The sequence below is a fragment of the Thrips palmi genome, unplaced genomic scaffold (assembly GCF_012932325.1).
Source record: "Thrips palmi isolate BJ-2018 unplaced genomic scaffold, TpBJ-2018v1 HiC_scaffold_19, whole genome shotgun sequence".
Taxonomy (NCBI): domain Eukaryota; kingdom Metazoa; phylum Arthropoda; class Insecta; order Thysanoptera; family Thripidae; genus Thrips; species Thrips palmi.
Window position 1 is genome coordinate 11,522,618 of NW_023144628.1, and position 27,436 is coordinate 11,550,053.

Genomic DNA, 27,436 nt, shown 5'->3' on the forward strand with positions numbered 1-27,436 from the left:
CTGGAGCTCAGAAAGCGTCTAGAATTTTGGCCGCCTCCACCGGCTTCTGGCCCACTGTGCACTGCTGCTCCAGCGAAAGGCCTGCTTACCCTCTTTTCGCAGTGCAGCCGCCACGCGGCCACCGCGAACCGCGGCGCGCGGGGACCGAAAAACTCGTTTTATTGAGAGCGTGTGCAGCCGAGCACGCCAGGCTGGGCGCTGCCATGGCGCTGCACTGCGCTGCACTATGTGGCGCTGCGCCGGTGGAGCTGCTCCACACACTGCACTGGTTCTCCTTGCCGCCGCGGCCGGAGCCCCTGCGGGCGGCGGGGTAGGCCGCACCGCGCGACTCCGCTGCGCCGCGTGGCAGTGGCTGCCTACCCGCCGGGCGGGCTGTCGCACGGCCTGCAGACTGATTCCGAGATCCGTTTTCGTCGCTCTGTCTCTCTCGCACTCGTGGGGCGTCCCTTATATGTGCGGGAGAGACGGAGCGACGAAAACGACTCTCGGAATGAGTCTGCTGACCGTGGGGCGGCACCCCGCGAGCCAGGAGACCGGTGCAGGCGGCCAAAACCCTAGACGCGTTTTGAGCTCCAGAGTCGCTAAACGGGACTCGAACCGAACGTGTGACCCCACCAATGGATTGCTGTGCGACCGAGGATCAATGCGACCAATGGATTCCTCGGTCGCACAGCAATCCATTGGTGGGGTCACACGTTCGGTTCGAGTCCTGTTTAGCGACTCTGGAGCTCAAGACGCGTTCCGAGTTTTGGCCGCCTGCGCCGGTCTTCTGACTCGCTGCGCGTGGCGTTGCCGCGTTGTCGCGGTGTAGTTGCCGCTGTCATCGTCGGTCCTTGTCGTTGTTCGGCGCGCCGAATCCCACGCGGCCGACTTTGTTGCCTCTGGTTTCGAATGTGCATGGCAATGCGGCCCATTAGCCACCGCTGGTGCGTATTCAGTGCACGTGGACTCGCGGTGCCTTCTTCGTGCTTCTCTCTCTTCCACTACACCTCGTCGTGTTGGGGGAAAACCCGTTGCCGTTGACCCTTGGCAAATTCCAATTTAGGTACTATGAAAGTAATTAGTAGGAACGAATTGGTGGACGAGTTCGCGTAAAATCTTTATGAGAACATCCATGGGCGTAAAACTGCGTCGACCGACGTCGGTTGTCCGAATTATACCGCGGTTCGAGAAGAGTATCGAAGATACTATCGAAGACCCGAGGACAGGGTTTCGGGTGTTTTCCGTTTCTCCAGTACAAATCGGTACTCGCGAGGTCCAGAGTCCAAGCCCGCCGAGGCGTAATACCACCATCTGGAAAGTGGGATAAAATGAAAAACTCTTTCGATGAGCAGTTCCAGTGCCTCATTAACATGGGTTCGGGTCGGTTCGGTCTGGTTCTGTTTCACTGGAAGTGCCGGCAATCCCCAAATTCGGCCTTGGCTGCCTGCCCATCTCTGGATTCCTGCTCGGCGTGACTCTGGACTTGTCGCCGACTCGCCCGGAGGGGACTCCCCCTGCGCGGATCTAGGCGGCGATCGGTTTGCCCAGAGTCGTGTGTGTTTGCTCGGGAAACAGGCGCTTTTCGCGACTTCTGATGTCATCGGGCCGCCTTTTCCTCGCCATTGTTTATCTTGCGCTGCATCGCCGAGTTCGGTGTCGCCCGGTGACGCCAGCCGCGAGCACGAAGATGATCTCTGCGGAGTCTGTCACAATTTGCCAAGTTTTTCTCCCGAACGAGATATCTCGGTTGGGCCTGTGACACTCCAGCCCGATGGTGGCCTTCAAGTTTGTTTTGATAGTGGCCGCCCGGGTCGCGGCTGGTTGTTTTTGTCCCGGTGTGCAACAGAGCCGAACCGGCACGCTTCCCAGGACGAGCCCTACGAACGGGACGGGCCTTCCCCCCTGTGCTGCCAATAATGTGGCCTAATCGCCTGGGAAAAGGCAGTCTTTTTTGGCCGGAAAGCGGCCGCTGTCGTCTTTTGATTGTTTTGATGCCCCCCGCCGCAGTTTCCCCCCCTCGTGTGGCAGGCGGTTGACTGTCTGCCTGGGTTTCTGTTTGGCTTGTTTGTCCTCCTGCGTCTGTGTGTCTGTCTGTGTGTCTGTCTGTGTGTCTGTCTGTTTGTCTGTCTGTTCGTCTGCTCGTCAGTCTGTGTGTCTGTCTGTCTGTGTGTCTGTCTGTCTGCGTGTCTGTGTGTCTGCGTGTCTGTCTGTGTGTATATCTGTGTGTATGTCTGTGTCTGTCCGTCCGTCCGTCTGCTCGTGCCAGAGAGGGGCAACCCCTCTGCTTGGGGCACGCGACGCGACGCGGCGCGCGCCGTTTTGGGCATGGTTTTGCGGCTCTACTTGTTGACCTCTGGGCACGTCCGCGACGCCCGCGTGTCTGGCCACGCGCTGCTCGCGCTTGGCGCTTCCCCTTTCCGGCCGCACCGTCGTCTTTTTGCGCTCTTTTTCGCTTCCCGGCTCCTGGCGGCTCCTGCCGGGTCGGTCCTGGCGGCGGTCGCGGTCCCGGCGCGCTTCCCACGCACTCTCCACGGAGTATTGGAGCTCGCGTCGCGGTGCGTCGAATGCCAAGTCGTCGGCCGCGCGTTTTAAGGCGGCCTTAAGGTCACCCTAGGCCGCGGCGCCGCGGCGCCGTGCCGCCTTGCCTGCGGTCGCGCGGCTTCCTCTGGCTTCCTCGCAGCCCCGTCCCCGTGCCGCCGTCTCGCCGGAGGATCGGCGGGCATCCTTGCGGCCTGCGGACTGATTCGTCGCTCTGTCTCTCTCGCACCGACACGGGACGCCCCATGAGTGCGAGAGAGACGGACGACCGCGGCCTGCTGCTGCTGTGCACGCGTCGGCGGTTTAGCATGATCGGCCGCTGCAACGATTGTCGTTGTCAATTGGCCGTTTGTGGAAACAGCCGTCTGGCTCCCCCTCCACCGCGATTTGCCAGTGTGGCGCATCCTGGTGTCCTTTGCGGGGATTTGCCTGCGGGTTATTATTCGCGCGAGGCGCACGGCGGCGCACGCGAGCAGCGCAAACGGTGTGGGAAACGACACGGCCAGTTTATTTGAATGCGGATGCGTCACTCGCCAAAAAATCGCCAAACGATGGAAATGGCAACAGTGATGTTTTTTTTTCGCCTCTCTTGCGGTGTGAAGTTTGCAAGAAACTCAATTGGCTGAGCGGGCTTCGTCTAGAGTGACCTGTCGTCCTTTGCGGGGATTGGTTTGGGTTTTAGTTCACGCGCGTGTGGAGGGTATAGAGCACGCGAGCGGCGCGAGTGGTGTGAGAACGGCCAGTTTATTTGAATGGGAATGAGTCTTTCGCCAAAAAATAGGCGGATGGGAAAATGGTAATAAAGTGGCGGTTTAGCAGTGTGGGCGGAGGATAAAGCCATACGGTGCGTTGGTGAGAATGTCTTGATAATCGGACGCGGACTGGAGGACGGCCACAATAGGGCGACGACTGAGCATTTTCATTGCTGAGTCCACGCCAAAGTCTCTCCCCTAACCTGTTTCTGAAGGGAGAGGAATACTCTGCAAACTGAAGTGTGTACATAGTACACTCTTATTAGCGCATGCTTCCAAGTACACTCTTATTTGCAGCATACTTGCTAGGCACACGATAAAATAGAGTGTACATTGCAGGTCGAGGGGGCCACCACTCTCATTTCAGGCGTACACAAGATTACGGGATTTCGGGAAATTTACTGGGGATTACGCGTGAAATTTTCGAAAATTGGTTCGAAAACGTTAAAAATAGCTCAAAAACGTTGAAAAATGACTAAAAACCGAGGGGGCCGCGACTCCCGCAATCATGTGTTCACCGGGTCGCAATCAGGCCGCAATCCTTGCAATCTTCCGAAATCCATGCAATCATCAGAAATCTTTGAAATCCTCCGCAATCTGCCGCAATCCCGCGAAATCCTCTGCAATCTCGCGCAATCCTTCCAAAATCTTCCGCAATCCTGCGCAATCTTAGCGAAAACATTGTAATCTTGCAATAGACCCTTTCAGTCATCGCCTGGAGAAGGACAAAAGTAATCAAAAAGACAGGAACCAGTAGCGCGCCACCTAGCGGCCGTTACTGTGCACTGTCAAAAGCTGAACCCTCAATGGTCACAAGCGTAAGTCTGGACGAAGTCCATAGCAGTGGCCGCTAGGTGGCGCGCAACTGGTTCCTAATTTTTGATTACTTATGTTCTTCACTGGGTGACGACTGAAAGGGTCTATCGTCCAATAATTCCTCCACACTCGCTCCTTTCCTTCGTTATTAGTTGGCCCGTGCTGACCTCACTGAATAGCCGCCCCTGCCCCACTAAAACGGTTTCCGTTTGCAGGCGCGGGAAGATCGGACAGGATATTTGGTCACAAAAAAATCAAACAATAAATACGTAAGAAACAGAGCGGTCTCGCAATAATTTTAAGGATACTGTAAAGTGAAAAAATGTGAAATATCATTTTTCAAAATAATTGTGGCATCATGTTTGTATTTTGGTTTCTAGTTGCTTACTATAAGATGAACTTAAACCCAAAGTTGAGGCACCCAACTCCCATTAGTTTCTGAGTTATTGAAGTTTACGTAACAAATTTGGTCGTTTCTCCCAAATTCTCCTTGCGAAGAACCAAAAGTTGTGGAGACTTCATTTTTGTTTTACAAGTTCTTTATTGATTTGCCTATCTCGTGGCAAAGCCGGATTTCCAAATTTCCACCATTAAACAGAAATTTTTCTCAAAAAATTTATTTTTACCAAACTTTAATTAATTTTAGAAAAATAAGAAAAATACACTTTTCAAAATAAGATTCCGGCTGCCCTTTGCATATACAGTCAAATCTGGCTTTGCTAGTCTGTTTGCACGTTTATTGGGCTCTAAAATAAAAAATCACACTTCCGTAAACTTTTTGGTTCTTCGCAAGGAGAATTTTTAATAAACGACTAAATTGACACTAAAACCCTCATAACTTTGGAACTAATGGGAGTTGGGAGTCCAGTCTGTGGCTATAAAAGTTTTTCATAGTAAGCAACAAAATCACCAAAAACCAAAGCACTGCCACCTATACTTTGAAAGACCCACTGTCTGTAAAAAAAAAATAGACACAATGACAACCCACGTAAATAAACGGTATTTCTCGGGTGTTCCAACACAGTTATCTTGCATTCAGCGCAATCATAGTGCAATTTTGTGAAATCCATCGCAATCTTATTGCAATCTTGTGAAATCCATCCCAATCTTATTGCAATCTTGTGAAATCCATCGCAATCTTATGAAATCCGACCGCAATCATTGAAATCGCCTGCAATCTAAAGAGATCCGGCGCAATCTACGCAATCCTTGCAATCCGACGCAATCCTGCGAAATCCATGAAATCACGCGAAATCACGCGAAATCCCGCCTCCTTGCAATCATGTGTTCACCAGAAAGAGGAGTTATTCCCCCCTCGCTAAAAACGGTGAAAAATGACACAATTTTGTCAAGGATTACGTGATTACGCCATGGATTACCAGAGATTACCAGCCAATTTGTACACAGGATTACGGGGGTGGTGGCCCCCTCGTTGCAGGTACACGCTAAATAAGAGTGTACCTGGCAAGTACCCTTAAACTGGCCCATGCTTTTAGATAGGACTAATCGAGTGTATTTTAGTGTGGGCTTGCAAGGTACACACTTATTTAGCGTGTACTTGCCAGGCACACTCTATTTTAGCGTGTGCCTTGCAAGTATGCTGTAAATAAGAGTGTACTTGGAAGCATCCTCTAAGAGTGTACTGTACACACGTCATGGTGACTAGATGTTAAAATCATGTCTTTTATTCGTCCAGTCGAGAGGAGTCTGCTCGATATTAGTGTCCATCCTCAAGCCACAGAGTTTCAGACAGTGCCTCGCTGAACTGTCTGTTCCTCGTGCAATGACGTATGCACAGATTCCAAACAACCTTATAATAGTTCCATGGGAATCAATTTTTTTTCAGAAGTTCAAAATGGAATAGGTAGCAAGTTTGGTTTGCAGTTTTGCATTTGTTTTGAAACTGGACTTGATTTTAAACGCATTTTAAACTGACCAGCAGGCGTGATGGTCTCGTTTGGTTGTGCTACATGTTGCCGGCGACTCCACGGCCTTTCCCACTCTTTGGAAGATTAATATTCATAACAATGTCTCCTCTCGCGCGCACGTCTCACCTGCCATTAGTTTGGATGGCGGAGGATTTTGCGAGTACTGCGTGAAGGTCCGGCAAAATAATGGAATCTTTGGCTGGTGTGACCCCTGAGGTCGGAGCCCAGGCTATAATGTTACCACTGCCCGGCGATTGGCGCGTCCGATACCCCGGAATAATTTCTGGAGTAGAGTTTCCACTCGTCTTCCGCCGTGGCGGGGCGTGCCGAAAGCTTCTGCTGTGGCGCGCTCCGCGCTGGCGGCGCGGCGATCCGGTTCTCGCGCGTGTCCTCCAACACTGCCTGCCTGTTGTCGCAGGGACACTGCCCTCTGCGCGCTCGGCGCCTTGCGTCGGCCTCTGCAGTGTAGTTCCGCGCAGTGCGGTCTGTCTCTCTCGCACCCACGCGGGACGACCCCATTAGTGCGAGAGAGACGCCCTGTTCCGCGAAATGAGTCTGCCGGCGGTCTGGTCGCGGCAGCCCCCGTGTACTCGGGCTTGTGTGGTCGCGGTGGGGACGGCATTTTCTTGCTTTCTGTGTCCGCCGCCGGTTCGCTCGGGTTCGCTGCTTGTTGTTTTGTGGTTTGGAGGCGCTCCGACGCCCTCGCGCGTCCGGGGTTCCTCCCTGACGGTAGTCCCGACCTTCTGAACCCTGCTTCACCTGTGTTTGTGAATGCGCGAGACGGCCTGCCTGCTTTGGCGTGCCGTGCCGTGCCGTGCCGCGCCGCGCCACGATGTCGCACTTTGTAAGGCCCGCCCCGTCGAGACTAGAGCCCACTTCATGGTCGGGGGATGCGACGCGGGCGCGCACTGGGTCAGAAGACCAGTAGTGGAGGCGGTCAAAATCCGGTGCGGACTTTCAGTTCTAGAGTCGCTAAATGGGACTCGAACCGAACGTATGACCCCACCAATGGATTGCTCTCCGAACGAGGAATCCGTTGGTGGGGTCACCACGTTTGTTTCGAGTCCTGTTTAGAGACTCTGAAACAAGCACAGCGTCTTTAATTTTGGCCGCCTGCGCCGGTCTTCTGGCCCACTGTGCGTAAGGCGGCTCCTTCTCACCCACCTTGCTCGCACGGTCCCCCTACGCCCTCCTAAGAACCTTCACACTCTGTGCTGAATTTTCATTCCATGGCGACCCGGAGTGATCAAGCCGCTCCTTTGCGCCTCAATAATGGTTCCTTTCAAAACAATTTTTTGTGATGTTTATGAGAGCAAATTTCCGCCCCTCCCTCCCCTCCGCCCCCATCCCACGCCCCTGGCCCGGCCGCTGGGGAGCGCGGAGTCGCGGAGCGCGCGGAGCTTCGCCAAACGCACCGGCCGGTGGAGGGGCGCGCCGGGGCCCCGCCGCGCGTCGCTTCGCGTCGCGGCCCTGCCCGGACTTTGCGCCGCGTGGTGTCGAGGGTCGCCGCCAGTCGCCAGTCTTCGCTGCGACTTCGGAGTGGACGGTCCGAATCGGTCAGTGCCGCCCCGCCGCGTTGGTGCCCCACGCCGGCGCCCTAGTGTGTGTGTGTGTGCGTGTGCGCGCGTTTGTGTATGTATGCGTGTGTGTGAGAGAGAGAGTTGTTGGAGTGTGCTTGCATGTGCGGGTTCTCGTCCTTGGGTCTGTAACCTCCTGGCCGTGCCGCGGCCTTGCGACGCTAGAGCCGAGCTAGAGCGGTGGACTTGTTCTCACCCTGTTAGCACCTCGTGCTGCCGTGCTCGCGGGGGCCCTTCGCCGGCCCCTCCTTGGCGGGGCCCTTGGCGGGGCCCTTGGCAGGGGGCGCTGGCGGCGTGCTCCTGTTGGCCTTCCCCCTCTGGGCCCCGGCCGGGGGCGGTCCATGGAGGAGTCTGGTGGCGCCAGGGCCGCCAGGGCGCACGGCGCGCATTGGATTGGTGTCAGGCCTGGCCGTGGCCTGACGGGGGCCTTCGTTCACCTGTTGCGGCCTGACGAGGCATTCTGCAGCCCCCGACGCGCCGCCGCCACCACCCCGCGCGAACGGCGCGAACGCTGAGACAGCAAGCCCCGCCGCCGCTCGCCGCGTCGCCGCCCAGTCCGGCCGGCCAGCAGCCCAGCCGGCCCGTCCAGCGCGGTGGTTTCGCCAGGCTAGTGGCCGTGGGCAAATGGCGCACGGCCGCCGAGCTGGGCGAGCTGGGCGTCCACTACAGTGCAGGGGAACGACTCGGCCTCGGCGCCAATTTGGGGCTGTCGCCGTCGAGAATCCGATCTGAGCCGAGTCGGCCGCTTTCCAGGATCCGCCCCGCCCCGCCCACCGCCAGACTCAATCATTTTCGACCTTAAAGATCTCTGCGATGCTGCTGATGATCGAATTGCCGAGACACGGCGGCCCGCCTCTGGCTGCCGGCGCGCCGTGCCTCACGGGGCGCCCCCCTCGCCGCCGTCCTCGCCGAGTCCCTGACCTTGGGTGACAGTTTGCCCACTATGTCCTGCCGATGGCCGCGTGGCGGCGTGGCGGCGTCCGCACGGCCCGTCCGCCTGTCCGGTACCGAGGCCGGTACACATGACGTGCCGCGGCGTGGCTGGCGTGGCTAGGCGTGGCCAGGCGTGGCTGGCGCCCGGACAAAAGTGTGTGCGCGATTGGCCAAGCGCCTTGGGAGCCCCATTGGCCAAGAGCCCTCGCTGCAAGGTCGCAGGTGCAGCGGGGAAGCGCGAAGCACGGCGCAGCGCCGCCAGCGCCGCGACTTCGCCGCCTGGCTCAGCCAGGCTCGGGCTAAGCGCGCCGCCGCCGCGGAGCCGTAAAAGACAGGCATGAAAAATTCCGCGGTCTGCGTGCATCATGTGTATTTCCCGGCGAGCGAGGCGGAGTGTGTCATGTTGTGGTTTGGCGGCCGCGAGGTGTGTGAATGTGTGTGTGTGTGACTGTCCAAGCCGGCTGGGCCCGCGTGGCCGCGGGCAAATATCGCGGTGCGTTGCGCAAAGGCAGCGAAGGCTCGACAGTCCGACGACTGAATTAGACGGAAAGATTGATTGATTGACTGACTGGGGGACTCTCTCGGGTGGTTTTTCTCGGATTGCCTCTGTGGTTGTGGCGGCGCGCTAACGAGTCGTTTGCCTTTCCTTGCTTTTGCAGACGTTTGAACCACCTCGTTCGCCATGGCGCTTCTAGTCAGCGGTTGGAACGCGTTACACGACACGCTCGACAGATATGCAGGTAACACACCGCTCTGGACTGACTGTGAGGCGTAGCCTGGCCGATTGTAACGCCGTGTGTGTGTCGCAGACAAGCGATCCACCAACTGGTTCCTCATGGGGAGCCCCTTCACGACGGCGGCCATCTGTTTGTCCTACGTGTACATCGTCAAAGTGCTGGGCCCCCGGCTCATGGAGAACCGCAAACCCTTCAACCTACGGAAAGTGCTCATCTACTACAACCTGTTCCAAGTGCTGTTCAGCACGTGGCTGTTCTACGAGGTAAGCCGAGCGCCGAGCGGAGTGGAGGCATCCTCGCGACCGGTCTCGAGCGAAACGACGTTTTGGTTTTGGCGCGCCCCCGCCCCCCTGTCCCCCGCCGACGGCCTCGACGGCCGGCGGCTCGCTTTGCTAGCTGCGCTGCTGCGCTAGCTGGCCGACCCGATGAATGGACCGGTGTCACTCCAAATCGCTCGCGACGAGTCGCGCCCTGAGTTATGTGGCGCGGACTGGTTCCATTTTTATTATTTTATTCGAAAGAAGACAACTTCTTATAGTACGTTTCATTTTATTTTATCCTTTCGAACTTGAGCAATTTATTTTGCTTTCCAAAAAAGAGAGAACACATTTGCTCGAGGGAGCAACCACATTGGATGTGTAGGGACACAAGATTTCTAAAGGCTAAAGATTTCGTCGGATTTCGCAAGATTTTAACCGTTATTCCGCCCAAAATTAGCTTGTTTTTGGCCTTTTTGGGGGCAAGATTTCAGATTTCCCAAAGATTTCTAGCGCTAAGGGGACACAAGATTTCTAGAGCGGTTGCCCCCTCGCATTTTTGCTACTACTTACGGAACGGTTGTTATTTTTTTGTATTTTTAAACCGCATTAACTTTTGCAAAAGAAAAGTGACGTCTCGCGATTGTTTTGTTTTCCTTGTTTTTCGTTTTTACCTTATTGTTTTAAATTATTCCTTTGTTTTTATTTGGATTGAATTTGCTGGCTTTGTTTTGTATTACCGGCCGCTGGTTGTGCCTTGTTTGCCAGGTCGCTGCACGCCGCCGAAGCCGGCGCCAAGTTAAAAAAGCGTTTTTTCCAGGAAAGTCCCCCGGTGCAGTGTACTGTTTAGGTGGCGAGACGCGTGTCGCGGTGGCGCCGTTCCAGCGGTGGCGATCTGCCGGCGACCTCGCCGTTGGCCGCGTTGGCCGCCTGGGCCGCGCGAAGCCTTCTCGTTGCAGCACTGCAAGTTGGCGTGGCTGGCGCCGCAGGGGGCCCAAGGAATCCGCGGGCTGTCTGCTCCCATTCCTTTAATGAGACTTTTGTGAAGACGATCCGAGCGGCGCCCCGCCTCGTTTTACGGCGGCTCTTGAGTCATCCGAACCGCCACATTTTCGCAAAGCCTTTCCCGCCTCGCTGGGCTCGCTTCGTTGTGATTGACCCCCCGTTTGTCTGTGCTTCCGTGACTCAAAGTGGCCGCGGCGACGTCTGCGGCCTTAACCAGGGGGTGCATGGTGGCGGCGAGGGAGGCCTGTCCGGCTGGCGCGGACGCGGCGTCGGCGCCGGGGGAGCCTCCCGTCGGAGGTGCCCGTCGACGACGCGCCGAGTCCGCCGCCCGCCGGCAGCGCGCCGCCTCGCCTTGATGTGTACTAATTCTCATTTGAGTTTGTTTCGCATAACACGCGTGTTTCACGGTGGATGCACCGATAGCACGCGCGTGCGTGTGTGTGTGTGAGAGTGCGTGTGTGTGTGTGCGTGCGTGACTGCGTGTGTGAGAGGTGCCCAACTGGATGTTTTTGCCGCAGTGCCTGATGGGAGGCTGGTGGGGCGAGTACTCCCTGCGATGCCAGCCGGTTGACTACTCCGATTCCCCTTCCGCCACAAGGGTAATGTCCGTGTCCCGAGGAGGGCATGATGTACATGTCGTGGCCCCCGGCCGGGGAGTGGGTGGTCTCATTGACGAAAACGGCAACCTTCGTGTGTGTGCGTCTCGGAAACGGTGAAAGTTAACTATGCATGGGATGACTCAAGTTTTAAGGCATTCCCGCGGACTTTCATTCATCGAGTTGCTCCTCGCCGTTTCCGAAATGCAGACGCTTGGGTTGGCGTGTTCGGTGGACTGTCTCTCCGTCCCGGCCGAGGTGTTTGATCCGGCATGCTGGTGTCGGTGGAGAGGGGCAGCTGGCCCCGCTAAACTGGAAGGCAAAGAACGAACTCCTTCAAGAAGTCAAACCGAGTGGTGGCGTTCGAAACGCGTTCGGTTCAGCGGCGCCTCTGCTCGCACTCCCGGTTCCAGGGGTGGTTGTTGTTTAGCATGCCGTGGTTTTGTGGTGGGACCGCCTCCTTGTGCTGACATGCTGTACATATGAATGTGTCTGGTTTCCTCCCGGAAAGTCCCTGTATAACTTGCGTTCCCCCCGAGAACGACCCTAACTGAACCGTGTTCTCTGTTGCGAACGTTGGATGTGGGATGCGGCTCCAGGCCCAGGGTGAGTGAAGCCAACCTCCAGGGTTCAGGGACCTCGGCGATTGCTGGAGGCTGGGGGTCTTTGTCCCCGGAACGGCAACAGATCATCTCGTCGCTCCCTGGTGGCGGTGATGATGCCTTGCTGTTTCGGAGACGCGCACACCCACAACCCTTTGACCGGTCAGGCTCCTGGACCCTGCAGAGAACTCTCTAGTTTCGAGTGCGTAGCAGCAGTATCTAGTGGAGTCGCCAAACGTCGCTGTGGTTAGATTGTTTTTACTTTTCGAATTGAAATTTCGAGTTTTTGTCGAGCTCTTCCAACTCTTATTGTGTTGGAGACAAAGTCGTAGTAGCAAAAGAAACCCCCTTGCCCAAAAGAAGCCCAGGGGCGGGAGTCTATCGACTCTCCTTTTTCCACTGGCGGTACACTTCTCGAATGTGCTTGAGTTTCGTACGATCGCCGGGCTCTTTATTACGATAGCAGCTTTAGAATGTGAACTAACATTGGTGGCAACTTTGATAACAATTAGTGTGCTAGTTTGTAGTTTGCACGACCTTCGTTTTTAACGCCCATCCCAACCGGCGGCCTCGTCATACTGATTATCTGCCATTAGCTTTTAGTTTCCAATTGTTTCAGTCGCCGAGAGATGAATATGTATTTTGCTGCCAGAACTCGTTTTTTTGCCGTTTTTTTCCTTTTTGTAGGATGAACAGGCGACCGAGACTTTGCATTTTGTGAACTTGTTGCGACTCGTCGGATCTGGCGAGGCTTTCCCGAGACGACAGTCCGTCGGCCACGTGGCCGCGAGGGCTGTGGCTGCACTTGTCACCTCGGGGGAGCTGCGCATGATCTGTCTGGGGTCAGTTGGGGTAATTATGGGACACGGGGTAAAAATGGGACAGTTGATTCTTAGTCAAGAATCGAGATTTTAGAATTTGTGGCGTATCAAATGTTGCTTTTTCAGTAAAAACATCACCTTTGGTACGTCATGCGTTCAAAAAATGTCAAACCTTTGACTAAGAATCAGCTGTCCCATTTTTACCCCGTGTCCCCTAATTACCCCAACTGACCCTAGCCCTACTGACTGTGCTTGTGTACATATTGCTGCTTCATCACTTGGAAGAGAGTGCCGTGTTGTTGGCATGTTTCAGCGACGCCCCTGTATCGCTGAATGACGATGGTGGACGGTTGTACAGTTGACAGTGTAGCCTTCGGCATTGCCTTGCCGTTTGTGGTGGTGTATCGCTTTGTTTCCCATTTGCACGTCTCATCGCCCACCTCGCGTGGAATGTTTTGCAGATAGGCATTTCGGGTTGGTTTACGGGCGATTATAGTTTCCGCTGTCAGCCGGTAGATATTTCCGACAGTCCGTCTGGCACCAGGGTGAGTAGCTCGGCCGCACGCACTGTGAGTGTGGTGGCGTGCAGGCTGAGGCGGCATCACCGTGTCGCGATGTACATAGTGCCAGCACCGCATGGGCACTCGTTCGGCTCGGTTTCCCTGAATGCAAACGAGATGTGTGCAAGGGACGTGCTGTATAAAGAATGCTCTACTCTGGTGGAGGCCCCGCCCCACCCGCCCGGCTTGCAACTTTCTGTTGCTCTAGTTGCACCAGCCGAGAACGTGAACCCGCGCTTGCTTGCGAGTCACCAACCCACTTTCATATTTCAGACAAATAACGACAAAATTTCAATTAAAAAAGCGCACACTGCGGCCAGCGGTTATGGCCACTGCGCGGGCAGGCCGGCAGTACTCTCGAGATATTTCCATTCTAACAAGTAACGACTGACCAATAACCGCTTGTGAAGTTATGTTGTTGTCTTTTATTGAACTCCGGATGGTGAGCCGCCCCGCAATGGCTGCTAGAGCGTTGCGCGGCGGCTCGGCCGTCCCCGTGCCTTGCACCGACTGTAACCACCGTCAATTTTCCAGATGGTGCACGCTTCGTGGTGGTACTATTTCTCCAAGTTCACGGAATTCTTCGACACGGTAAGGATTATTTTTTTACTTTTTTTTTGTGCGCGTGTAGCTATCTGTCTTGTGGGCGCCCGCGTGCCTTGTCGACCGGCCTGGACCCTCTGGACTCCCTGGACTGGACCACGTGCCTGGCCGCGCCACCCGCCGGCCGAACCCTTGCTTCCCGGTTCCCGACGGTTCCCCGACGGTTCCCCGACGGTTCCCCGACCGTCCCGGTGTTTTGCCGCGCGCCTCTCGCCTTTTACTGCACGATATAATTACGCATTTGACCGGCGGAATAAAACCCGCCGGTCCCGGAAAACCGACCAAACCTCCGGACCCCGCGTCAGTTGTTTTTAATCCGTCCTTGTCGATTTATCGGGCGCTCGTTTCCGCGAGGCTGTTTTCCCCAAGACGAATGCTAGGCGTCGCGAGGCGTCGCGAGGCGTGGTGCAGGAGAGGAAGGCTTCCTGCTTTCCGTCTCTCTCGCTCTGGCCGCGTCATCGCGGCGGCAGTAGCAGTGTGCCGGCCGGACGTGGCGACGACCGCGGCCCGCCAACCGATATCGCGGCATTATACTCGTTTAACCTTCCCCCTCCCCCTTCCCCCTCCCCCGCAACTTTTGTGGTTTTTCATTGTCTGCCCGTCATTGCATTCCCTGCTCGTCCTGGAGGAGCCCGGCGCGCCTGGCGCGTGCACTCGGCCTGAATCGGCGATGTCCGCGTGGCCGTTTGCTATCTGGAGTGGGGGATTTCCCCGCAGCCTCGCGATGAGACTTTTGCCTGTCCGTCTGCGCTCGGCCGGCTCGGCCCGACGGTGCGACGGGCTGGACGATGGTCATTCCCCGTTGGCGGTGGTGGCGCTCGCGGTGCGTTTGGACGTTTCGACACTGCCAAAGTCGCGAGATGGGGGGCAAAAAATGAAATGAACGGTGGTGTTGCTTTCTCTTGCGCAATCGAGGGGAGGGGCGGTCGGTCGGTCGGTCGATCTGTGCGACTGGAATGGGAAAAGCATTTGGCGGTCGCGGTGCGCGTTTTTTGGTTTGCCTGATTGAATGGGCAGTAACAGGACTATTATTGAGATGACCGGTCGGGATTCGGGAACGGGTTTGGGCCGGGCGGGGCGGGCCGCGCCGTGCCGCTGCAGCCAGGGTCAAGTTCGGTGGCGGCCTGGCGGCTTGGCGGCGGCTGGAGGCGCGGGGCACGCCGCCGGCCTCGCGCCCAGCCCGGCCCAGCCCGTCACGGCGCCCAGCATGCCGCCAGCGCCAGGCCGGGGCGATGAACTTCTCGGCCATCCTCATAGACAACGTCCTGCAACCTGCGTTTCTCACACACCTTTTTTGTGCCTCTGGTTGCAGTTCTTCTTCATCCTCCGCAAGAAGCACAAGAACGTGTCCACCCTGCACGTGATCCACCACGGCATCATGCCCTTCAGCGTCTGGTTCGGCGTCAAGTTCACCCCCGGTAAGTGCGGCGCCGGCCTCACCGCGTGCGGCCGCGTGTGGGAGTAGGTCCCCGTCGTCGGCCCCCGTGCCGCGCCGCGCCGGCAGTCCGCGGCGGTTGCGTTGCCGCCACACGCCGCGCACCGCCTTTGTGTTTTGGGCTGGCGCTCCCAAGTTCGCACGTATATCAGTTTAGTGGGCGGTGGCCGAGTCCAAGCCGGCGCTAACTGCCGGCACCTGTCCTGCAGTGCTTCGTCTCTCTCGCACCCCAATGGGGGGCGCCATGAGTGCGAGAGGGACAGAGCAGTTCGGAATCGGCCTGCCGGTTGCCGCTAAGCTGTTTCAAGTGGAGCCCTGCCGACACTCCCTTCAAACTTTAATTGCCCTTGCAGTGCTCTCCCATCGCCTGCCTCGCCTGCCTCTGACGCACGTCCTAACGCCACCGTTGCATTGTCCGCAGGTGGCCACAGCACTTTCTTCGGCCTGCTCAACACCTTCGTCCACATCATCATGTACACGTACTACCTGCTAGCCGCCCTGGGCCCCCAGGTGCAGAAGTACCTCTGGTGGAAGAAATACATCACCGTCCTGCAGATGGTGAGGGTCACGCCGACCGCCTCGGCGACATATTGATGGCTGGAACTATTCCGGCGATGGCCAAACACTAGTGCGCCTCCTTGACCACTTTCGCCTTTGCCTTTTTGCTCCTGCAGGCGCAGTTCGTCGCCATCATGGTCCACGCCTTCCAGCTGCTGTTCATCGACTGCAACTACCCCCGCGCCTTCGTGTGGTGGATCGGCATGCACGCCGTCATGTTCTGGTTCCTCTTCAAGGAGTACTACGACGCCAGCTACAGGAAGCCCCGGGAAGCCGCCCGGCTCAAGGTTCGTGCATTTCTCTTCATTACACTACATTTCGTTTCCACTGACGTCAAGGTGGGGGGTTTCGGGTTCTCCTTATCGAAGTGACCATGCCGCCTGGCTGGGCTTGGCTGGGCTTGGCAGTGCGGTGCCCGGGGCGTACTGCCCATTAGTCGACGGACTCGCCGACGTGGACACGTGACTCGGAAAAGCCCAAAGGCCCGACGACACGTGTTGTCCGCGCATTCCACCGCCCCTGGGTTCAAATACCACGCCGCGAGGATTTTTTTGTCTGAAAACGGGACTTGTTTGCAGGCCGCCAACGCCTTGGCCAACGGCAGCGCGGACGTCAAGGCCTCCAACGGCAGCGCCAAGAACGGGTCGCCCAACGGCGCCGCGCCGACGGCGTCCACCAAGCCCCGCGCCGCCGACTACTACATCAACGGCGACCTGGCTAGCGACGTCCACTACCGACACACCAACGGCAAGGCCAACGGCACCACCAACGGCACGACGGCGTGAGAGGCGCCCCCGGGGACGTCCAGGGGCACTCGGGCACCGCCACCACCAGCTTGGCGAGGACCAGGACCAGCCCCTGGCGCGCCCTCTGCCACTTGCCCTGGCGCCCGCCCTGGCCGCCACACCCTCCCCTCCCTTGCACTCCTCTCCCCTCCCTCTCCTTTCCCCTAATTGTATTTTTAATCACCACATTTGCGCCACGACCTGAGAACTATTTGCTCATTTGCGACTGTGTGACAGAGCTATAATTTTGAAAGGATGAAAGTAAGTCTCTGTCAATGTGTGTGTGTGTATTATGTGAGAATGTGTGTACGTATATGTGTGTGTGCGCGACGGATGAATGCGAGTTAGTGTGATTGACTGTCTGTGTGAATGTGATACATGTGTTGGTGCGTGTTTAGTATGGAAACTTGTTTTTGTTTTTCATTTGCTCACCTTGCGTGCGGAGAGCGCCGTCAGGCTCCAGCCTGGACTGTCAGTCCGCGTTCAAGTTATTTATTTGATAGAGAATAGCTAAGTGAATGTGGGGCGGGTGGTTTGTGTGCTCTCAGTTCTCCACAATGAATGTGCTCCCCTTGTACGTAATGTGTTGTCTGTTTTAATTTCATTCAGATTTTTAAAAATTGCAAGTTGATTTCTTTCTTTCTGTTTTTTTTTAGAAATGTATTGAATTCTGATAGAAAATTTATTTAAGATTTTGTATCTTGTAACATTGGTTTTGCTACCTTTTATAGACCTAACTTCAATCAATTATTTAGCTGTATATAGTTTTATCGTAGTTAAGAACCATGTCTGAGACTGTGTGGAAGTAGGCTAATATTTTAATTCTGATCAAGCATCTTTTGTGTGTTTGTTCCTTGAGCCAGTCATTGTAATGTCATAGCCATCATTGTCATTTCTATCGAAGCAAACTTTTCAATGACATGTGGAGAGTTAATGGAAGCCCTAAACAACGCTGCTTCAACAATTTCATCTGTTTGTAAACTGGAGAATTCTGAGTTACGCTATGGCCTACGGGTACCTGTAATTCAAAACCCCGCAACCAAGCGGGGTTTGGAAGATGTGGATGAACTGCCTATAAAACAGTTAACCATGCGAACCTAAAAGGACTCGCAATTAGGATAGTGAGTTCATTGTGATATTTATCCATTTCCTCAGACTTGTTTTGTTGCTGGTTGCCCTACTTCACAAGATCATTTTTTCGTCAACTATCATTCCTTTATGTGGCAAACTGATATCTTATTTATTGAACCAAATTGAACCTTTGTTATAGAATCTCCTTACATTTTTTATTATTTGTTGTTTTATGAAAAATGTATGTCGGTCACAGCTTCCTATCGAAAAGAGAATCAATAAATATAGATGTGAGTGTATTTTGTACTTAAATGTCCATTTAAGGGACCATAACAATGTATACAAATTCCTGTTGTCTTTTTTATTTTTGTCATTTGTAAAGATTTTAATGAATTTTAATGAATTGCCATCAGTTGTTATGTCACTATTGAGTTGTTCATCATTATAAATGTTTCCAACTAAAGCAATAATAGAAATGTTACTAAAAACATACCTTGTTGTAAATTTATTTGTTATATTGAACGTTCAGAGTAAAAAAAAGGGTTAATTTTGAAGAGGAATAAATTTTTACGACAAATTGAAAGTTGTGATCATTCCCTGTAAAGTAAGAGCATCACAAATTTATTTGGGCAATGCCTTTCGACACTCAAATGCCTAAACTATCACAATGATTGGCACAGAAAACAGACAAAAAGAAACAAAACACAACAAGCAAATAATAAGGTAAATACTAACAGTATAAAAATAATACTTGGTTTGCAGCTAGTCAGTAACTTAGAGAAGAGAAATCAGAGGAAAATATAAAAAGACTCGTAAGGGGCTACGATTGGCGCTGCACGAGGTAGAGGCACAGGACAGTGCCGATGGCCATCTTGGTGCTGGGCAGGACGGCCGCGGCTGCCGCGCGGGACGGCGACGGCGACCTGGTGGTGGCGACGACGCGCACCGGCGCCACGGCGGCCCCGCGCACTTTGGGAGGCAGCACGAGCAGCGAGAAGCCCTTCGCTGGCTCGGCAGACGAAAGGTCTCAAATTAGCAAGAGGATAGAAAAGCTCGTTTTGGCCGCCGCGGGGGCGGTGAGAGTGATCAGGAAGACTGTGCTGGAGAGGTGTGGGCCAGAAGACCGGTGCAGGCGGCCAAAACTCTGGACGCGTTTTGAGCTCCAGAGTCGCTAAACGGGACTCGAATCGAACGTGTGACCCCACCAATGGATTCCTCGTACAGAGAGCAATCCATTGGTGGGGTGACACCTTCGGTTCGAGACCCCTTTAGCGACTCTGGAGCTCAAAACGCGTCCAGGGTTTTGGCCGCCTCCACCGGTCTTCTGGCTCACTGTGATGCATCAGGTCAGAGTCAAGTCAGCACACCTGGCAACTCTCGGCTCAGATCCAGGTTCAGCAGCGCGTACACATTCTCCGCCATGAGCGCCCGCGCCGCCGGCTCCCCGCGGCCGCGCGGCGTCCCGACGGCGTCCAGGGCGGGCAGGTCCACGCCGACGCCGACCACGCGGCCGAGTGTAGTGAGATGGACAGCCGCGCCTTGCGACAGGCCTGGGAACGCGCGAGAAGGTGGCATTTAAAGTAAACTCGCGACGAACGGTGGAACCCCTCTGCAGAGCCGCCATCGGCTACCTGGGTTGAGCGGCGTGGTCCTGGGTGTCGCGGTGGTGGTCACCGACGGGTTCCTGGACGCGCCGCGCGCCCCGCCGTGGGCCGACGTGCCGAAGTTGATGAGCAGCACCGAGTTGTCGGGCAGCCCGCCGTGCTTCTTCTCCCAGGCGATGAGGTGGTCGGCGGTGAGGAGGAAGCTGCCGTTGGCGGCCACCTCGGCGGACACGTCCAGCAGCACCGCTGCGGAAGCAACGACAACGACCGTAGTAAGGACGGCCATGTCTCGTTTTGCAGTGCAGGCGAGCATCGGGCCCGAAACGACATACGATCAGTCGTGGTCTAGCCCGTAATGGTAATGGTAACGCCGTCAATCCCGCGCCACAGCGCTGTGCGTTGGTTTGCCTACCCGCCGGGCGCCTGCCTCGCCTCGCGCTCTACAAAGTGATACCGCGCAGTGGTCCGTCTCTCTCGCACCCATTCGGGACGTCCCACGAGTGCGAGAGAGAAGGGCCTTCCACAGAATCACTCAGCTGCCTCCCTCCCTCCTCTCCCGCCATCATCGTCATGCCGCTGGAAAAAATGGGACTCCTCCGCGGCGCAGCTGGCTGCCCCCCTCACCTGCCACGAGCAGCCTCTCCAAGGGCACTTCGTCCACCTTCCAGCCGTGCTCGTTGAGGTGGTACGGCGCCTGCATGTGCGTGCCCGCCTGGCCGCTGCTGCACGAGGTCTGCGTCGACGTCCTGCAACACAGGTTGTCGCGTGAGGCACGTGGGGCACTACTGCCGGCCGGGCAGCCAAGACCCCCTCCCCCTCTCCGCGTGTGGTACTCCGTGCTGTGGGAGTCGCGGGGAACCGCAGGCAGCCGGGTCAAACACGGGGAAAAAATATGTGCGCGGATTCGAACCGCGGTCCTAACGCTCACCAGCCGAACTCGCCCCAGGCGGACGCGTTCTTGGTGACGGTGAAGGGCTGCTCCGGCGAGGAGGCGTTGCGGTCCAGCGCCAGGGTGAGGTCCACAGGCCCCGGCAGGGGTGGCGGCGCGGGGGTGGTGGTGGAGGGGGACCCGCGGCCGCGCCCCGCCTCCACGCTGGAGAACAACATCACTGTGAGTCAAGTCGCCGAGATCAGCGGCTCGGAGTGCCGGCCGTGCCGGGTGCGCTTACCGGAGCAGCCCGAGACTGAGGCCCAGCAGCGCCCACTTCACGAGCATGGCGCCGGTCTTGGCGGCGGCGGGGAGGGACGGCGCGCGCTGCAGCAGCACGGCGCGGCAATCAGTCCTCCACTGAGGCCCCGGAGGCCCCGGAGGCCGCGGACGCCGCGGACGCGAACACCGCCGTCGATGTCTGGCCGTCGGGGAAGGGGAAAAGACACGGAGAGTAATTACAAGACGAGACAAGACGAGCCGGTTGACTAGGACGCCCACGCCGGCCCACGCAAGAACCCGGCCGCCGCCGTCTCCAGGTTCCCAAACAAGGTGGCAAAGTACAGCAGCCGAAACTGCATGAGCGCATCACCGCATGGTGACCCAGACAGCGAGACGGCATGTTCGCGCACCTTGTTCGCGGACAAGCTGTGTGGTGGAGGACATGGACGAGGTCGGCGTCGTCGGGGAGGCGAGAGCGAGAGCGAGAGAGAGAGAGAGAGAGAGAGAGAGAGAGAGAGAGAGAGAGAGAGAGAGAGAGAGAGAGACAGAGAGAAGCGGGATAGCGCGGGGAGATCCTAATCAAGACTGCTGCGGCGCGCCAACAACGGCCGCCTCCTCACCTCGGTCGACTGCAGCCTGCGGCACGGCCTGCACGGCCTGCTGGGAGTCGCGGGCGCGCGGCGCGCAGGGCGGTCCGGTGCGGTCCGGCGTGCTGCGCGGCGCGGCGGCGTATCACTGCCCGGCCTGGCCTGGCCATTCGGCGCTATCGCGTTCTCGGCGTTCGCGTTCCGGGCGCCAAAGCGAGCACTGAGCACTGAGCCCGCGAGGCGCCACGCCGCAGCACCGCGCCACGCCGCCACACCGCCAGCACGGCCCTGGCCCTGCTGCAGCACCGCGAGGACCGCGAGGCCCAACAAAGCCGCGGAGATCGGAGAGTGCGGTGACAGCCACGGCAGCGACAGCGGGCAGCATCTCCGGGCCGGTGACGCGCTGACGCAGGAGCAGGGGCCGCCGGCTGAAACGTCATTAGGCGTTTTTTCAGGGTGGCACTTTTAGCGCCGCACTGTGGGCCAGAAGACCGGTGGAGGTGGCCAAAACTCTAGATGCGTTTTGAGCTCCAGAGTCGCTAAATGAGACTCGGACCGGACGTGTGACCCCACCAATGGATTGCTCTCCGAACGAGGAATCCATTGGTGGAGGTCACACGTTCGATTCTAGTCCTGTTTAGTGACACTGGAGCTCAAAACGCGTCTAGAGTTTTGGCCGCCTCCGCCGGTCTTCTGGCCCACTGTGCGCCGCCCGTGTCCGTGACTCCGTGCGCCGCGGTGCGTCGGCTGCCCGGCCAGGGAAGTCCTAACTGCGCGCTTTATTCCGCTGTCCATTTCCGGGACGAGTTTTCACACTCCATTCGGTTATGAGCCAGGCCCAAAATGGCCGAGACGGGCGGGCAATCGCGCGGCCTGGATTCGTCGCTCTGTCTCTCTCGCACCCGCTGCCGGTCGAGCCGTGAGTGCGAGAGAGACACGGCGCCGAAATGACTGTTCGGCATGAGCCTGTACTTCTGCATGTGCCGCTGCCGCGTGCGGTGCTCCTGCATGGCGACATGTACTCCGTTCCGGTCTGCGAGCTTTTGCGAGGCGCGGCGCGACTTGGGCTGCGTGCGCGGTGGGCGGCGAGGCCTGCTGGCGCCAAGCAGTGGATTCGGACGCCACGCACAGTGGGCCAGATGACCGGTGGAGGTGGTCAAAACTCTCGACGCGTTGTGAGCTCCAGAGTCGCTAAATAGGACTCGAACCGAACGTGTGACCACACCAATGGATAGCTCTCTGAACGAGGAATCCATTGGTGGGGTCACACGTTTGGTCCGAGTCCCATTTAGCGACTCTGGAGCTGAAAACGCGTCTAGAGTTTTGGCCGCCTGCGCCGGTCTCTGGCCCACTGTGCCACGCCGGGCCTATCGCACGGCGCGGCAGTGTGTACAGACGGGCATTCCCTTGCCTCTCCGCTCGCTCCGCCCGAAGCCCGAACCGCCACGGCCAAATTGGCGATTGCCGATTCGGCGCGGCGAGCTCGACGGCAGGCTAGCTCAAACAACACGCTCTCTCAGCCCTCCGGTACGTCTCGAGAGAGCGAGAGAGACAGAGCGAGGAAATCGATCACCATTCGGAATCAGCCGGCGAGAGGGCGATGGGCCGTGCGAACACCGTCGCAGATTCGCAGTTTGTTGTCGTTTGAAAGGAGAGGGAGAGAGAGGGTTGGCAAAACAACACTGGACTTGTAATCAAAATTTCATATTTAATGAAACACATACCACATTTTATCAAAAATATGTGAACAAAGTTTATACAAACTTAAGGCACAATAAAGTTTAACAATCACAACAATAAAGGACTGAAAATAATTCAGTGAAACACATTACATTAACTTCAAAATAATTTTGAAGACCCAATAGTTAGCTAACAAAGCAGAAAAGTTTCAACCATAATTCTCAGTTAACAATTAAAATGTAATCCCAACCGTGTACAGATACCTTCAAGAAAATTTAAACGCTGTGTTTCTTTTTCTTTGATGGTATTTGAGAAGGGTCCAATGGTACACTACCCTCTTCGCATTCTTTCCTTTTCCTCTTTTTTGCTTTAGCTTCATTAATTGGGGTTGTGGAAATTCCATTTTCAGAATAGTCCAGTCTCTCTTGTTTTATTTCTAAAGGATCTAATAGGTCTTTGCTACGTTTCTTTTTCTTAGATTTAGATATTGAATCATTGTTACTTAGTACACTAACAGGAATTTCCTCTTCCTGAGGAACATGCCAGGAGCGCTCTTTCCCCACCTCACTTCCATTCTTAGATTTATTTTTCTTGGAAGACACATCATGAGAACTCTCATCGGGCAAAAGGGAGCTTTTCCTATTTGAAGATTTATCCTTTTTACTACCTGCCTCTCTGTCTATCATTTCATTTAGGCTGCTCTCACTAATTGATTCTCGCTTGGAGCTCTTGCGTTTCTTTTGAACTATGTCATCCAGAAAACTATTGTTAACAAAATCATTCACATTTGATGACAATTTCTTTTTCTTTTTACCACTTTCTTCATTATCATCCAAGGACAATTTTCTTTTCTTTTTACTACTCCCTTCATCATTATAACTACTATGGCTTTTCGAATTAGACAGGACTGATTCATTCTGGTTGACTGACCGGTTCTTTTTTCCATGTGACTGAGATTTCAGATCAAATGACCCTTCATTGTCAGAGTAACCGTTATCCAAACTGTGTTTCTTTTTCTTGTTTGACTGCTTGTTAAGAAGGGCGTTCTCTTGAATTGATTTTCTTGCTTCAGCCAAATGTTTCTTGTACTCTGTAAATTTATGATATACATTATTTTTATTATTTATTATTATTAATACGTAATTCAGCAGATGCAGTGAAGCACAAACCAGGTCCAAGAAGAGGATGGCGAATTTTGAGTCCAGTTGGAAACGGCACAGGATCCTTTCCACTTGTGGCAGGCAACCGCAATTTGGGGACATGGATGTGCTCATTGATAACAATCTTGCCCTTAATTGGCAGGCAAGCTAAATATTGTCAAAAGAGGAAAATATAAATCAGGTTGAAATTCAAGTTGAAAATCTTCTAGTCAAAAAATTGAAGGTACTTACAAATCTTATAATGTCTGCTACTTCTCTGAGGTAGTAAACAATTGATAGAATCGTTTGAATTCTGCTGTGGGGTGATAGAGAATCTTTTGAATAAGGGACCATCTTCTAATTGGATATCACTTTCCCCAGACAGATTTATATTCTGTTTCTTCAATGCACTAATGTCCATCTGAAAAATACAAATTTATCTCATAAATACATGTGCAATGTCTTAAAAAAAAAAGGTTGAACATCAATGAAGTAAGATACACATTATGCTTACAGATTGAGGACACTGAAGAAGCCATATCTCTTCATCACTTCCAATATCCTCCACAGTAAGACAAGCATCTCGAGCTTCCAGCTTTTCATCATTCTTAAAAGTTTCTTTTAGCTGTCAAAACATAAAGATAGATAAGATCAAAATGCATAAAAAAATTATTTTGAGTTTAAAAAATATCAATTACTAACCAAGGCTGGTCCTTTAAGCTCACAGTTAGGTACTGCTGTGCGCTTTTTAGGTATTGGTGTTGGAGTTGGTTTGAGCAAGGGTACAACTTTTTGGATTACTTTTGGAAGCTCAACAAAATCAATTTTCTGCACCACTTTTTGTTTGGGCTCATTATTTTGTTCGTCTTCACTTGAGTCATAATATTCCTGTGGCTGGACAGAAGTTTGATTCCGGGGTGCTGAAGAAATGTCATTATCTTCTGACTCTTCACTGTCTGATGTGCGTTGCCGGCTGTTCTGTAGAGCAGATGTTGCTTTTGCTACCACCATTTCATCATCACTTGATGACACATCATCAGAAGCCTTTCTTCTGTTAGAATTCATAGACACCAATTTACTTTGCACCTCTTCCCTTTCACTGTCACTTTCATCACTGGAGGAATTATTGTCAGGAACTCGATTTGATTTTGTAATGACAGGTTTCTGTTCAACTTCCTCGTCACTAGAGGCATCATTGGCAACCTTTGGTGAGGCAGTTTTATCATCCTCACTGGATTCTTCATCACTGGAATCATTTCTAGAATTATTATTTAATGTTGGTTTAGGAGGTGGTACTTCATCTTCACTTGATTCTTCATCACTGGAATCCTTTCTAGAATTCATATTTGATGTTGGTTTAGGAGGTGGTACTTCATCTTCACTTGATTCTTCATCACTGGAATCCTTTTTAGAATTAATATTTGATGTTGGTCTAGGAGGAGGTTCCTCATCTTCACTAGATTCGTCTTCACTGGAATCTTTTCTAGAATTGATGTTGGATGATGGTTTGTACGCTGGTTCATCATCTTCACTTGATGACACATCTGAAGTCTTTCTTTTGAGAGTATTCACAGAAACTGATTTATTCTGCACCTCTCCTCCATCACTACCACCTTCATCGCTGGAGGAATCATTGTCGGGGGCATGACGAGATTTTGATATGACAGGTTTTCGTTCCACTTCTTCTTCACTTTCACTGTCGTCAGAGCCATGAGCGGCAGTATGTGCATTGGCTTTGCCGTGTTCGTTGGATTCATCCTCGCTTTCTTCACTACTCTCAGAAGCACTAGGTTTCTCCTGTTTGACATGAACTGCAGATACCTTTTGCGCCATTTGCCCGTTGTCGTCGTCATCATCACTCTCCTCACTGCTATCATCTTGATGCTGTTGCTGCTTCGGCGCAGTGGTCGTATCTGCATCTGAATCTTCAGCGTCAGACTCCTCTGAAGCTGACATGGTATGGTCTGGCCTCTTGCTTTGAACCGTGCCCATACGGGCCAGGATTTGCTTCCTGAAGGTGTCCCTGTCGTCCTCGCCACTGCTGGAGTTGGAGACGGGCTCCCTCTTCAGAGCCACAGCCCTGGCCATGGGCGTGCCCTGCGGAGAGCCTTCGTCCTCGGACGAGCTGTCATTGGCGTGGTGGCTGGCCGTCCTGGGCGTCGCTTGCGCCGCAGAGGCCGAGGCGCTCGAGGACGAGGACTGCTTCCCTCGGCCGCCCTGCACCAGTGGCGTGGACTTGGCGGCCGGCGTGGGCGGGATGACGTCAGAGTCGCTCGAGTCGTCGTAGTGCTGCGTCGGGAACTTCATTTTCGCTTCCTGAGGCCGGCAGGGGAGTCGCAATCACACGGCCCCGAAAGCGGTACTTCTGGTCCACGTTCCGCTAGGTTAGGTTACCCATGGAGCTGCGACAAGCAGAAGACGAAACTGGTAACAAGCCTGACTGCAGCTGCCAAAACACAGCTGATTGGACGGGGCACCCACCACCGATCGCCCGCATGCGACTAGAATTGAACACAGTCGTAAATGTTATTGCACCAAAAACACACGTGTGATTTCAAAACAACTCGCGGACACCATCGCGGCCAGCCGCTGCCTTCCACAAATAGACTGAGGCTAGCGCCACCGTCCGGCGGCGGCGGAAGTCCGAAGCTCCACGCGCCGCGCCGCGCGGCCGGCCCTCGAGCGCGGAGTATCGCCGGCCGGCCGGAAGTCGCGGCAGGTGGGAAACAGTGGCTACTTTGAACTAAACGGCATCGCGGTCAGAGGGTTCCATTCCGAGTCCGACGACTTTTTTTTTTGAGCGGGGCGAGGCGGAGACCAGCGGAGACCCGCGCATTGCGGGCGGAGATAAGCATCTGTCGTCCGGCGGAGACCGGAAGCTCCGAGTCGCGTTCAAAGCGAGACATCTTCATCCTCCTTCCGCTCACGAGAGCGGGAAAGACCCGACCAAGGCTGGCAAATTGAGGAAAGACGCTCCGTTGCGCTGCCACACTGTCACTGACCCGACCCGAGAGCAGACCGGCGAAAGCTTTGTCGCAGCGGGACGGCCAATCGAAGCGCAATAGACCTTTCCGGGCTAAGCAACTTGTTCAGTACACTCGGATCTTTGCGCCGCCACACTTTAAGATCCAGCTCATTTGTGGCGAAACGGAATTGAACTCGGTGTCTACTGGAGTATCAACAACAACGAGTTTAATGCCATTTCGCTGCAAATAGGTTGGGTCTTACAGTGTGGCGGCGCAAAGATTGGGTTATTGTACAAGAAGCTTAGCCCGGAAAGGTCTATCAAAAAGCGATTAGAGCCAACGGGCCTCGCATTACGCGTATGTAAAGTCACACTCGATTATGCCACCGACACTGCAAACTGCGAACGGGTCGGATCGCCGTGCAGGCCGAGAGCGCCGCGTCGCTCGCAGTAGCTTTTCCAGTGTGGTGGGGGGAAAGCCCAGTTCGCTTGCACCTTGCACCGCCACCGTAAGCGCGCCCGATTGCTTTGGAAGCCAAATCGTCGAACTTGACCCAACCGCGACCCTTCGACCTTCTGCTCCGGCGACATTGTCGGCATTGTCGCTGTCCCGTCGGCCGATCCGGCAGCCGAGCCGGCTCCGGGACGGTGGACGGAATTACTACGCCGCAGCTGCAGACTGATTCCGAGAGTCGTTTTCGTCGCTCTGTCTCTCTCGCACTCATGGGTCGTCCCCTACAGGTGCGAGAGAGACG

The 27,436-nt window shown here is 54.9% G+C and overlaps 3 protein-coding genes across 9 annotated transcripts in view; 1 reads left to right on the plus strand and 2 right to left on the minus strand.

Annotated features, from left to right (window-relative positions):
- Positions 1–18,048, plus strand: part of LOC117645705 (elongation of very long chain fatty acids protein AAEL008004) — a 37,801-nt gene extending 19,753 nt beyond the window's left edge. For 2 of the 5 annotated variants that reach the window (XM_034386039.1, XM_034386038.1), the window contains 8 exons: positions 9,186–9,266; positions 9,336–9,526; positions 13,006–13,089; positions 13,639–13,695; positions 15,020–15,125; positions 15,564–15,700; positions 15,817–15,987; positions 16,279–18,048. In XM_034386039.1, coding sequence (XP_034241930.1) covers positions 9,209–9,266; positions 9,336–9,526; positions 13,006–13,089; positions 13,639–13,695; positions 15,020–15,125; positions 15,564–15,700; positions 15,817–15,987; positions 16,279–16,485 — 1,011 coding nt within the window. In that variant the 5' untranslated portion in view covers positions 9,186–9,208 and the 3' untranslated portion in view covers positions 16,486–18,048. Of the gene's footprint in view, positions 1–7,459; positions 7,573–9,185; positions 9,267–9,335; positions 9,527–11,043; positions 11,125–13,005; positions 13,090–13,638; positions 13,696–15,019; positions 15,126–15,563; positions 15,701–15,816; positions 15,988–16,278 lie in introns of those variants that run through there. The other 3 variants (XM_034386040.1, XM_034386037.1, XM_034386041.1) reach the window with 3 other exon arrangements.
- Positions 18,049–18,133: 85 nt separating this feature from the next.
- On the minus strand, positions 18,134–20,415 carry LOC117645706 (isatin hydrolase-like). Its single transcript, XM_034386042.1, has 6 exons — positions 20,330–20,415; positions 20,089–20,253; positions 19,785–19,906; positions 19,188–19,406; positions 18,924–19,106; positions 18,134–18,561 (listed from the first exon to the last, which is right to left on the minus strand). Exons 1-6 carry the CDS (start codon positions 20,374–20,376, stop codon positions 18,377–18,379), a joined length of 921 nt encoding a protein of 306 aa, XP_034241933.1. The 5' UTR covers positions 20,377–20,415; the 3' UTR covers positions 18,134–18,376.
- Positions 20,416–22,585: 2,170 nt separating this feature from the next.
- On the minus strand, positions 22,586–26,389 carry LOC117646114 (nucleolar protein dao-5-like). Of its 3 annotated transcripts, none has more exons than XM_034386830.1 (6): positions 26,263–26,389; positions 24,419–26,118; positions 24,231–24,341; positions 23,969–24,137; positions 23,747–23,884; positions 22,586–23,667 (listed from the first exon to the last, which is right to left on the minus strand). In XM_034386830.1, exons 2-6 carry the CDS (start codon positions 26,021–26,023, stop codon positions 22,853–22,855), a joined length of 2,838 nt encoding a protein of 945 aa, XP_034242721.1. In that variant the 5' UTR covers positions 26,024–26,118; positions 26,263–26,389; the 3' UTR covers positions 22,586–22,852. The 3 variants fall into 3 exon arrangements, with proteins under 3 accessions (XP_034242721.1, XP_034242719.1, XP_034242720.1); XM_034386828.1 differs by having other exon boundaries at positions 26,198–26,350; XM_034386829.1 differs by having other exon boundaries at positions 24,419–26,325.
- Between the last annotated feature and the right edge of the window lie 1,047 nt (positions 26,390–27,436).

Coding starts and splice junctions, on each gene's coding strand:
- LOC117645706 (XM_034386042.1), bottom strand. CDS start 20,376: ATGCTCGTGAAGTGGGCGCTGCTGGGCCTCAGTCTCGGGCTGCTCCG. Junction 19,407..19,784: donor GGAGAGGCTGCTCGTGGCAG/GTGAGGGGGGCA, acceptor TTGCTTCCGCAG/CGGTGCTGCTGGACGTGTCC. Junction 18,562..18,923: donor TCTGAGCCGAGAGTTGCCAG/GTGTGCTGACTT, acceptor CTGCCGAGCCAG/CGAAGGGCTTCTCGCTGCTC.
- LOC117646114 (XM_034386830.1), bottom strand. CDS start 26,023: ATGAAGTTCCCGACGCAGCACTACGACGACTCGAGCGACTCTGACGTC. Junction 23,885..23,968: donor TAGCAGACATTATAAGATTT/GTAAGTACCTTC, acceptor GACAATATTTAG/CTTGCCTGCCAATTAAGGGC. Junction 23,668..23,746: donor CCATCCTCTTCTTGGACCTG/GTTTGTGCTTCA, acceptor ATAAATTTACAG/AGTACAAGAAACATTTGGCT.